Source organism: Aphelocoma coerulescens, chromosome 18 (genome assembly GCF_041296385.1).
Source record: "Aphelocoma coerulescens isolate FSJ_1873_10779 chromosome 18, UR_Acoe_1.0, whole genome shotgun sequence".
In the NCBI taxonomy this organism is placed as follows: domain Eukaryota; kingdom Metazoa; phylum Chordata; class Aves; order Passeriformes; family Corvidae; genus Aphelocoma; species Aphelocoma coerulescens.
The window spans coordinates 2,727,813-2,739,888 of NC_091031.1; the positions used below are offsets into that span (position 1 = coordinate 2,727,813).

The 12,076-nt window shown below is 53.9% G+C and overlaps 1 protein-coding gene across 4 annotated transcripts in view; it reads left to right on the forward strand.

Annotated features, from left to right (window-relative positions):
• RGS9 (regulator of G protein signaling 9) overlaps positions 1-7,824 on the forward strand; it is a 31,494-nt gene extending 23,670 nt beyond the window's left edge. For 3 of the 4 annotated variants that reach the window (XM_069032459.1, XM_069032462.1, XM_069032461.1), the window contains 4 exons: positions 628-713; positions 2,028-2,142; positions 5,499-5,899; positions 6,716-7,824. In XM_069032459.1, the coding sequence (XP_068888560.1) occupies positions 628-713; positions 2,028-2,142; positions 5,499-5,899; positions 6,716-6,872 (759 nt within the window). In that variant the 3' untranslated portion in view covers positions 6,873-7,824. Of the gene's footprint in view, positions 1-627; positions 714-2,027; positions 5,471-5,498; positions 5,900-6,715 lie in introns of those variants that run through there. The other variant, XM_069032460.1, reaches the window with a different exon arrangement.
• The last annotated feature ends 4,252 nt before the right edge of the window (positions 7,825-12,076 follow it).

The following is a 12,076-nucleotide window of genomic DNA, read 5'->3' on the forward strand; positions in this document are numbered from 1 at the left end:
GTTCGTTATTTGTTGCCGGAGCCTGAGGGGGATTCCAGCCCTCTGGGCCTTTCCTTTGTGTGCTATCAGCTGTCCCTTTCAAGGGGCCTTTGTTGGAAAATCCCTCAAATTTGCTGAGTTAAGCAAGTGCTGCTTCAGGCATTTGTATTTTGCTGCTGCTTCTTCCCTCTAAGGCATCCTGTCCCCAGGGTGGTGGGGGTCAGGTGGCTGCTGCAAGTCCTGCTTTTCAATTCCAGCTTGGGCACCAGCTCATGCACTGAGAGCAGCAGAACTGGACTGATTTTCATCCGTTGATGAAAAGTTTGGCTGCTGGAATACAAGCTCCTCACCTTGCGGTGACTCTGAGACCCTGCTGGCCCAGGCTGAGCTTCGTTCAGATCTTTTGATCTGGGTCTTACCTGTGAAGCTTTATTGTGAGATGGAAAATCCTGGGAATTTTACAGCAAGATGAAAGGATATTGGTTTAAATAGCTACATTTGCCTGAAAGATGCAAAGTCCCTTGGGCTGCTGGGGGAGATTATCCAGTTCCCAGCCTCCCTGGCTCCTGAGCAGCTGTATTTGGTGGTGATTTTAATAAGGGTGTTTGCAGCCCATAACTACCAGTTTCTCTTTTTTTCTCCTAGTAGGACTCCTATGGCCGCTATTTAAAGTCTCCAATATACAAGGAAATGCTGGCCAAGGCTGTTGTGCCACAAGAGGGTGTCAAAAAAAGGCAAGTGAAACTGGCTGTAATTGTGGGGTTTGTTTTTCTTGTTGTAGCAAGGGTAGAAAAAGTCCAAGTTGCAGCAAAATTACTATGATTTAGATGTTCTCTTAATTAAATAAAATTTTGTGCTGAGAAGATGCTTTGCTTTGGGACTGATGGTGCTGTTTATTCATGAGCCCTTTGCAAGTGGCTTGTGAACAGTCAGAATGGAGTTGCTGATTGCTCAGCTGCCTTCTCTGTTGGGTCTGTTGAGAAGGGCTATGATTGTTGAATTAATTAATAGCTCTTCTTCTGGAAGGAGAGGGCTGTGTCCTGGGCATGGGAAAACTCCTGCCCACAAAACACTGCCTGCCAGAGCAGAGACAGACCCAAGGTTTAGGGTAATCCATGGGATCTGCTCAGCTCTACCTGGACAAAGCCGCTCACCCCCGGTGTGAGGGAAGGTGGCAGGCATGTGGGAACAAGCAGCACCTTGTGAGTGACAGCTGGCACAAGGTGGATGGCCTTGGAAATGGCTTTTTCTCAGCAAGACGAAGGTTATACAGCAAATTCAGGCCATTTGAACTGCAACTGCTCTTAAAGCTGCAGTGTCAGACTGGGTGGTGTTTGTTTCTCTGTTCCTCTTCCACTCATCAACCTAGCAGGCAAGAAAGAGGAATTGTGGATTTTCACACTGGTTATTTCATCTAAAGCCTGTTTCAAGTCAGTGGAAAATGTTCTGCTGCTGGCTGGCCGGGGATTTGGTCAGGTTTTCTGGGAGCCACACATCACACGGTCACCAGCAGATGCTGGTTGATCCCAGTGATCCTGCCTTCGTGTTTGTCAGTGCTTGTTCTGGATCCCCCCAAACCTCAGCATCCCATTAACCCAGAGCTGGTGCCTCATCCAGAGGTGGGACTTGTTTCCACTGCTGGGGAAGTGGCTTTGCTGAAGCAGGTAGTGGGTGTTTTTTGGGGGCGTCACAGACACCAGAAACACCCATACTCGTCCCTGGGTTGATCTTCCTGAGGGCACTAGAGAAAATTCCAGGGATGGGAGTTGTTTGGCTTCACACTGAGTGTGAATTATGTGCAAACACAACAACAGGAGTGATGTGGGTGGGCCCTGGAGTCCCTCAGGAGCAGCACCTCGACACTTTCAGCAGTTCCATAGCTCATGTGTGACACTGAGTCACCCAGTCCTGCTTTAAAGCACTTTGCACTCCTTTGGCCATCTCTGTGTCTGAGCTTGTCCTCCTGGGTAACTGTCCTTCCCCAGGGGGAGGTTTTGGTGCCCTTGTCCTCACTAACTGCCCTCTCCTTCCCCCGTCTCTCTGCCCAGCACGGGTTTGTTCGGACGCCGCCACCTCCGCTCCAGCCCCAGCCCCATCATCCTGAGGCAGCAGGAGGAAGAGGCCAAAGCCAGAGAAGCCGCCAACACCGTGGATATCACGCAGGTCATGAGCAAGCTGGATCGCAGGAACCAGCTGCAGAAGGAAGCTCCTCCCAAGTAGGCTCTGAGCCCCGCAGGGAAAAGACAAGGCGAGGCTGGTGTTGAGCTTCGTCTCCCCTTCCTGAAGGTGTCAGTGCTGCTTTAGGTTTCCCGGGCCGGCTCTGCCCTCAGCCAGCTTCCCGCGCGTTGCCATGGCTTCTGGAGAGCAGATGTCACTTCCCGGCACGCCAGGCAGGGAGTGCTGGCACAGTGCTGCTGTGCCAGGCTCGGGGTGCAGCACCCGGCCCCCTCCCCGCACACCTGGCAGGGGAGATGCCTTCAGCTCCCCGACATCCCCCGGGAGGCTGCAGAGCCCGGCTGCCTCTCCCTGCATCCTGCTCCTCCAGGAGGAGGTGTCACAAGGCAGGGGAAGGCTTTGCCCCAGAGCTTCGGGTTCAGACAAGCCTTCCTTGGAGCAGAGGGGGCTGACCCCGCGGGCAGCAGGGCGAGGTGACTCAGCTCAGAGTGTCCCTGCTGGCCTCCATCCCCTCGGGGGCTGGGCACCCTCCCAAGGGGTGCATCTGGCAGCCTCTGCGAGGAGCACACCCCCCACCCTGCACCTCCAGCCAGCACAGTGGGGCCACGGGCACAAGAGCTGCGTGTGGGAGCAGTAGCACGAGCACTTCTTGAAGGTTACCTGACCGTCTGAATTTGAACGACACTCCCACAGCCCCTGGCACGCTGGAGATGATCAGCAGGAAGCTCTGCTCCGCTCTCCCCGTGACTCCTGTGCCCTGAGCTGGGTGTGCAGGTGCAGAGCTGCCCCTTGCCAGAGCCCGCACAAGGCCAAGAGAGATTTTATCAAATCCTTCCCACCTCTTGTCTTGTCTTTTTCCTGCTCTTCTATTTTCTGTTGTTAAAAACCCAACAGGAGGTAGCTGCAGTTGTCGATAGCTTGTAGCCCAGAGGCAAGGGAGAACAAGGTTGAGGTGTTAAGAACTGATTTCAACTTTAAGTAGTATTTTCTTTTTCATTTGCTCTGTCTCTTTTGCTCCGTAGAATGAGGCAAGCTAAAATACTACATTAGTGCTAAAGAGCTCAGGGAGATTCCAGGCCTTGCTGGGAAAGCCCAGCATGCCTGGACCAGGCCAGTGATTACCAGAAATGTGAAGATTCCTGCAAATTCCAGTAAAAGGAACTGAAGGGGCAGAAAAGCTTCCTTGTTTGTTTGAATTTAAGGGAAGCAGAGGAACTGGGTGGAAGCACTGAGGTCTGGGAAGCTGCCTCTCTCCAGTTCACATTGTCCATCCCCTTTTAATACTGGTAGGATTTTACAGAAAATGAGAGATCATAGAATCCCAGAATGGTTTGGATTGTAAGAGACTTAAATCTCATCTCATTCCACCGCCTGCCGTGGGCAGGGACAACTTCCACTGTCCCAGGGTGCTCAGAGCTCCATCCAGCCTGGCCTTGAACACTCCAGGGATGGGGCAGCTTCTGGGAAAAGCTGGCAGGGAGTGGGAGCCCTCAGATAATGGGGTGCATGCAGGCCCTTGGAGCCCTGGAGGGTCCTTGCAGGGCAGCTCCCCGTGAACAAGGGACAGTCAGGATGTCACTGTGTGCCCAACTGCTCTGACAGTGACTCTGGCCCTCCCTGTGTGTGCCATCAGAGGCAGGATCAGGGCTGGACACTGATCTGGTGCCACTCCTCTCCTCCACTTGGGGCTGAGCCAGGGAGATTGTCCTGCCCTTCCTTAACCTATCAGTGATCAACATCCTTAGAGGAATTCAAACTGAGTTACCCCAGACTTCCACTCTGATGTCTGTGCTGGGTCTCTGTTGTTACCCCTGCTGGCAGCAAAGGCACATTCTGCACTGTTGTACAGAGGAGCAGGCTCAGGCTGCCTTTTTAAAAAATTCTGCTTAAAACCCCAAGGCTTTGTTACATCAGGTGCTGAGCACCCTCAACCTATTTTGACATCAGAGCACTGAAAGACACTCCAGAACCTGGCAGGGTTGGCCCAAAGCTACTTGGCTGTGATGAACTCTACATTCTCTCTAGAGTTTGTGTAACATGGAGCACTGAGCATGTTAGGATTGCCAGTATGTAGTAACATGTGGAAGATCAAGTCAGGGTATAAATAATAAATAACAAATCTGTGTGTTCCCGTCAGTCCCTCTGATTCTACTTCTATTTTGTCTGCTGCATTGCTTGTTATGTTCTCTGTATCCATTCCTTTCTCTGATTTTTCATCATCTCTGCTTGGCATCGCTGCTCCCCTCCCATGGGTTCGTGCTGCATGCTTGGGAGTCACTGTGCTTGTGGGACTCCAGTTACTGCATGTGGAACAAACCCCCATCCTTCACACACAGGCAGGAGCTGTCTGTGCCCTGCCGCAGGCTGATGGAGCTGGCACAGCCCAGCCTTCTGCTCCTCATCCTCTGCTGCTCAGTCCCCGAAGAGGAAGGTTGCCTGGTACAAGCTGGACTTCACTTTGTGCCACCCAAGAAATTGTTTGTTTCCATGTCTTGTTTCATTTTTTGGCCATGGCTTCCATGCATTCATCTGTCTAATAAAAATAAATGTAGAAAATGGAAAAAGAACCGAGTTCATCCTTCTCTGTTGTGTCTCAGTGTGTTCATCCTTCACTGTGCCATCCCTGCATGTGTGTGTACATGTCCTGTGCATGCCCCTGCTCTCAGCTCCTCTCCTTGGACACTTGAGCTGCATTTCATTCCTGCTGGGAGTGAGTCCTTGGGAAATGGGAGGAGACCTGGCATGCAGCATGTGCTGTCCTTGTCCAGTCTGTGCTTGGGCTTGTCCTGAGGGCTGATTGAGCTGTGCTGGGGCCTTCACAGCCCCAGCCAGGGACACTGGGGGCTTCAGCATGAGATGTGAGTGGTACTAGGAGCCGTCAGGGCTGGGGCTCAGGGTCTGTTCCTGGCCCCGGCTGGTGCCGTGGGTGTGACTTGGTTGTGCTGTTCATAACCAAGATCACATTCCCGGGATGACAGCCTCCTCCGTGCCTGCAGCTAATCGTTGTGAGGAATGAGACAAGCTGGTGTCTCCTCCAGCATCCCGGCGGGTGTGGGGCTGGATCTGTCAGCACCCGCTGGGGCTGCGGCAGCAATAACCCCGCAGGCAAGTTGTGACACCTCCGCGCTCCGGCGGTGGGAGGGCAGGGAAGGGGACAGAGCTGCGGGAGAGGGGGACACTGGCATAGGCCCGGCTGGGGTGGCTGTCGCCGCCTCCCAGCTGAGCCCTTCTCTCCTGGCAGCACCAAAGGAGGAGAGGGATTATCTTCCTGATGAAGCCTGGGGACACCACCCTGGGTGTCACGCCCAGACCTGACCGAGCCTCTCTCCTTTTCCTCCCCACAGCCAGGCCACCTCGCGTCCTGCGCCCCTCGCCCGGCTGCCCACGCTGGCCCCAGCACCCCGGCATCGCCACCAGCCGTCCCCCAGGCCCTGCCTCCCGTGTCCCCCGGGCCCCCAGCCCTGCCGCACGGCACCGCCTGCCCCTCGCCCATCAGCCTGGCCCTGGACAGCACCGCGGGCACCCAGCTGGACCCCCGGGCGTCCAGCCCCGGCCCCTGCCCGTCCAGCAGCAGGAGGTCCCGCCTGGCTGCCCGGTCCTGGGGCCGGTTCCTCAGGAGGGGCTGCTGGACCTCGCCCACCCTGGCCACGCTGTCGCCCCGGTGCCCGGCTGTGCCCCACGGGAAAGTGCAGCCGCTGGGCGGGCGGGAGCGGCGGCTGCGGCCGGACACCAGGACGGTCAGCAGGTGAGCACCGCACGGACACCTGGACACCCACCCTGGAGAGGGCTCAGCTCCGGGATCGGTCCGGTTTGGGGTTAGCCAGAGGGAGAGGCCTCTGAGAACCCGTCTGACAGTCGCCTTTCCCACACTTGCACCAAAGCCCAGACTCTGGAAGCGTCTCTTCCCTGTCTCCACTCCTGCAGTTTCCCGATGGGAACAGGCCAGGAGCCCATGCTGGCAGTGCCTCTGCTATTCTCACACCTCCTGTTCAGGGTGCAAAACCCCAGGTTTTACTTTTAATCCGTGAATTTGGAAAACCTCCGTGTTCTTGAACACTGGTTCAGGTTTGGTTTAGTGATTTCAAGTCAGAGGAGACACAAAAGTGACAAGGGAGGGGAAATCTTGAGAGAGAGTCGCTAAGTGTTTGTTGTTCCAGGGCAGGACGGGTGAGATGGGGAATTTTTGCCTTGAAAGGCTGCCCCTGCAGTAACCAAGCCCTGGCCATGTCCCTCACTAGGAGCAGCATGTCCCTGATCTCGTTTAACCCACCTCTGCTGCTGGCCGAGTGGATGAGTCCACATTATAAATTCCAAAGCGCAAACCTGAGGGCTCCTGCTCCACCTGGCTCTGCGCTCCGGAGCTCTGTCACACGGCGCTGCAGCTTCAAACGGGTGGCAGTGCACATTCCCTTCGTCCTCCCTCTCTATGGGCTTGTGCCCGGGAGTTTTGCTTTGGGATTTGGGGCTCGAACAGTGGAAATCTCAAAGCCGAGCTCGTTTGCCGCCTCGGAGCACATCAAAAAGCGCCGTGTGTGTGATGAGTTTCTCTTTCCCAACACAGCTTCTTCCAAGTCAAAACGGCCGCGCCTTCGGACAGCCGAGCCCGCCCCGGGGGCTGCGGGCCTGGAGAGGACAGACACCACCGAGCTCGGAAGGGCTCTGCAAAGGAGTTGATCTGCCCCTGGGAGACCCCCACGGAGGAGGGGAGAGCGGGGTAACCCCGACATGGATGCTGCTCCCAGGCCTGAGACCGCAGTGTTTGCCGTGGGTGGCTCAGCACAGGGACCGTGCTGTTGGAGAAGTGTGTTAGAGCCATCCTCCAGCGCCAGGGACACTCAGAGCACCACAGCCACAGATAAACACCCCCTGGTGTGCCCAGCTGTTTGTGATCCAAGAGCTCCAAGCGTTTCTGGACTGGTTTTCTTTCCTATCTTTGGTGTATTCAGTTCTGCTCATGACAAACTTGTCGATAAACGAGCCTGGTTTCATGCCTTGGAGCAGATGGAGGATGTGTGGGTGATGTCCTGGGAAACGGTGTCTTATCGGAGTTTCTGGCTTGGCCATGAGGTGTCAGCACACTGAACACAGCACAGCTGGAGCAGGGCTGGCAGGGGGTTGTCAGAGCAGGGCTCAGGCTTCAGTGCCAAAACTGGGCCGTGCTTGTGTCCCCCAGCCTGGACCCATCTCCTATTAATTTACAATTTCCAAATTTTAAAGCATGCTGATTGAGAGACAGCTGATTGCTGGGGGAAGTGGAGTGCCCCTCAAGAGCAGCTGTGTGCTGAGTGGCAAAGCATCATTCCTTCACCCAAACCAAAACTGCTCCCAGAGGCATCAAGGAGTGCAGAGCCCTCCTGCATTAGCTCCAGCTTCCCAGTGCATGGGTTTGAAACCATGGCTCGACCTGGGAACACCTGGGGAGATCCAAGCCAAACTCCTGTTGGTGTTTTGGGCCCCTCCAAGCAGGGATTGATGCATTGCCACAGCCTGTGCTGATACTGTGAGAGTGTTGGACTGCTGCCTTCCTTGTGTCAGTGTTTGAAGGTGGTTGTTTTATTCCCTGGAGGAATTTCCTTGGTGTGTGTTCTGTGGGTCCCTGTTCTGTACCTTGGCCGTGACCTGTGACTTCTGATGTGCTGTTTTGTACTTTCTGATTATAAATGGAGTTTTTCCTGTGTGGCTGGTGTGGTTCCACATGCTCAGTCCTGCTGTGGGATGTTAATCTCTCCTCACACACCCCCACTGCTCCCCATTTCCCCCAGGTCTGAGCTGACACTTCCCATCACAGGGCAGTTTGGGAAAATCTAGAGGCTGCTTCTGTCTCCAAAGAGTCTTTCGCAGGGGAGCCAAGGGTTGGGCAGGAGGCTGCTGGCCCTCACTGCCCGTGGTGCTCCTCTTGTACAAACACACGTTGGCTCTCGATGGCTTTGCTCTGTCAGAGGGACCTGGTCCTGCTCTGCAGTCACCGAGAGTGACACCTGTTACTGATGAGAGACAAATCTGGTGTCTTCTGCAATTTTTGTGTGAACGTTGTTAACTCAGCCAGTCCTGGCAGGACACTGGTGATGTATAATCCAGGAAACACAACAGGAATGCATCGTGATGTGTCAGAGAAAATAATATAGTATTTAATGTCATGTACATACCATAAGAGCCATCCTACTGTAAATATTTCTCTCATTGGTTTGGGGCTTCTCTTGGGAACCTCCTTGCCTTTGAATACTCCTCATGCTCATCTGCACCAGAAAAAGGAGTTCAGATGCAAAACTGCTGCTCTTTCAGGGCTGGGACACCCGGTGCAGCAACATCAAGGCAGGTACACACCTATCCCAGAGGCCAGCACTGGGAGTTCCCAACATTTATCCCTTCAGGGCACTGCTTTTTATTCCCAATACCTTCCAAATATCTTTTCCCCCAATATCCTTCAACTACAGCTCATTTCCCTGGGGGCACAAGGCGCTGCCCTGTGCATCTCAAGCCCTTGCCCGGCCCTCCTCCCTTTGCTTTGGCTCCCCCGGGTGCCTGCTGGCTGCAGGTTGGAAATGACAGCTCCAGAGGCCCCGGCTCGCTCCTGCCACCGCGCTGTGCTCGCACGGTGACATCTGAGGCTGTGTCCCCCGCTGGAGGCCCGGCGTGCCGGAGTCGGGAGCGCTTTCAGCTCTGGCACTTCAAATCCCCTCGCTGTGCAGAGCCCACTTATCGCTGCCTGGAGTCACCTGCAGGAATTAGCTCGCTGCAGCAACTTAGACATCCAAGGTATCCCGGTAACGTGAGGGATGTGTAAGGTTAATGACTGGAAAAAGTGATCGCTCCCTGTGGGCAGTTTCTCAGAAAACTCCCTGCTGCTTGGCTGCCAGAAGAAAGGAGATTCCAGCAGCAGCAGCGGCGAGGGAGCCCCGTGTCCCCCGCAGAGGCTCCTCTCTCGCACCTCCCAGGGCTGCACAGACCCTCCCACTCCGGCTCCTCGGTGCTGGAGGAGCTCCCACGCTCCAGGTGCTGCAGGATGGGCTGCAGTTGTCCAGCTCTGGATATTCACAGAATGAACTTGGAAGGGAGATTCTTATCCGAGTGGTTCTCCAAGTGCTCCACTCCCAGGTGTGGAGGTCCCACACCCACTGTGGGATGGGCTCCTCCAGGTTCCTTCACTCAGGCTCACCCACAGCTGCTGGGATTTGTTGTCTGCACCAGCCTGGAAAACAAGAGCAGCTTCTGGGGTTCCCCCGCACCTCCATGAGGGCTCTTCCCAGGCTGCCTCAGCCACCAACCTCAAGGGGACACTGTTGGGATAGGATGGGAACGAGTCCCACGCTGGTGACCTTCATCCTTCTCTGGAGGGATGGGGCTGCCAGTTTTGGGGTCACAGCCTGTGCTGGGGAGGAGAGCTGTGTGTGGGAGCACGGCCAGCTCGAAGAACCTGGTTAAAGTCTCCAGATTAAGGATCTGTTTTCCAGGCATCTCTCAAATCTCCCTTCAAGCCTGACATTTCCCTCTCCTCTCCAGCTGGGCCACATGGCCAGAACACCGAGGGGGTGTTTCTTCCCTGGGGTCTGGGACTGTGCATTGCTCAAGTCTCATTAATTTAAAAATGGAACAAAGAATGCTCAGCATCCAGCAGGATCAGGCCTCGGGAGCAGGAAGTACCAGCTGGCCCGGGAGAGGGCTGGTTCCCATGGGATTCCCAGTGTGGTTTTGGCAGGCGGCGTGGTTGGGATGGTTCCGCAAGCAGGCTCTTCCTGCCTGGAATGCCAGCCCTGGAAGAACAGCTGACTCAGAGCGTGACAGCTCCTCACAGCATCTTCTCCTGAAAGGAGCTGTCAGGGAGGGCTCCTGACACCGCTCCCTCTACATTTTGTGCGGGTGGCTTGAAAGCCAAGCTGTAAACCGAGCCCACGTCATGGTGCTCTTGGAAACGCCTGCCCGTGGGTGGAATTCACCTCTGAGCACCGCCCGGCAGCCCACCCCGCTCCCAGAATAGGATGTCAGCACAGACCAAGTGCTTCGTGCTGCATCCACCCCAACATCTGAATATCTGAGTTGTGATAAACACACGATGAAAGAATCACCATGACTTGGCTCTTTGGGGTGCAGGACAAATGCAGTCACGGAATAATTTTCCCCTTGCCACGAGGGATATGTTTTATGCATTTTGCAATTCACCTGGCCCAGAAGCAGAGGTGAGCACCTCACAGGATCCCTGTCAGTCAGAGGTTCCCAGATCTGTTCTGCACCACACTAAAGAGGAAGAGATAAGCTCTTGCAAGTCAGTTTACTTTTTAAAATTCATGTTGCCATAGCAGCTCAGCACACTGTCTCAAGTCCTCCTTCTTGCAAAACTTTGATCACCATGAAAACAGAATTATGTTGTTCTCCAACACATTCTACACATAAATATATTGAAGTTCCCATAGTTCATACCTCAACACCTCTGCAAAGACCTCTTTTATTTCTTGCTCACAAAGAATTTCTCTGGCCAGAGGTCAGTGCTTTAAAGCTTGGTTTAAAGGCATCTCCTCAGCACCTTTGTGGTCCTGCTGCCTGTGTTCCCAGCCAAGGTTCTGGTTCCAGTGGTTTCTAACACATTCTGGTGCACCACAGCGCTGAGCCCAGCCACCAACTGCTGTCCCCAGGATTGCAGGGATACCCTCCTCCCTTGGCTCTGCTCCAGCCTCTTCCCTGAAGTATCAAAAGAGCACAAATCCCACTGAAATATCCACTCATTTGTTGTTATCCAAGGGAAGCACTGAGCTGTGTTATCTCCTCTAGTCCCATCATGCTGGATTCCCTCTGCCCCCAGGGAAGGAGTCTGTCACCCGTCTTGGGATGAGATGGATCAGCTGTGGGAATGGTTTATTATTGGCTCTAGGGGATGAACTCTAGGCTGGACAAGAGTTCTGTGTGGGTAGGGTTTGGTGACAGCTCTGGGTGGGATCACCTGACACCAGTGGCTTTAATGAGAGTTTCTGCATCCAGCACCAGTGTGCAGGCACCTGCTGCAGCTCCAGGGGCTGTGGTCTCTGCAAGCTCTGCTTTCAGCCTCAGGAGTCCTGGATCATGGAATGCTTTGGGTTGGAAGTGACCTTAAAGCCCATCCAGTTCCATAAGGACACCTTGCACTATCCCAGGGTGCTCCAACCTGGCCTTGGACACTTCCAGGGATCCAGGGGCAGCCACAGCTTCTCTGGGCACCCTGTGCCAGGGCCTCCCCACCCTCACAGGGAAGGATTTTTCCTCAGTATCCCATCCATCCCTGCCTTCTGGCAGTGGGAAACCATTCCCTTTGTCCTGTTACTACTTGCTCTTGTAAATACTCTCCCTCCACCTTTCTTGTCAGATGTCCCATTTTCCCAGCTGCATTCACCAGCAATGCTGGAAAAGACCAAGGGAAAAAAAAAAAAAAAAAAAAAGGAAATTAGGCTAAATAGAGACAAATTTGGAATAAGAGCCTACACATTCATTTGATTAAACAGCTCATTACCCCAAGCCCCCCTTTTGCTGTTGTTGTTCTCGTGAATCCACCTCCTCACACAGAGAAGACCCTCCCAGACCAGGACTGGGAAAGGTCAGTGGAATTTTTATTAATACTCACAGTCAGACTTCTTCCAGTCGGCTTTCTCCCCCCCCAATAACTGAAGGGAAAAAAAAAAGAAGAAGAAGAGGAAGAAAAAATTGGGGTAAAAGTTGAAGAACACTTTAATTTATAAGAAAAAGAACTAAATAATTGATGTAGTCATGGTGCCAAAGGTAATTTCTGCTGCTCCCTCTATCTCACAAAGACATTTAGCATTGATTGAGATCAAAGTATCAAAAACCCCTGCTGCTGAGCTGAAAGGCAAAACTTTCGGCTGCCTTTCTCCGCTCTAATAATATCGTCTTTATGTAGTTAATAAACTGCACACTTCAGTCAAACTATATCATTACAGAA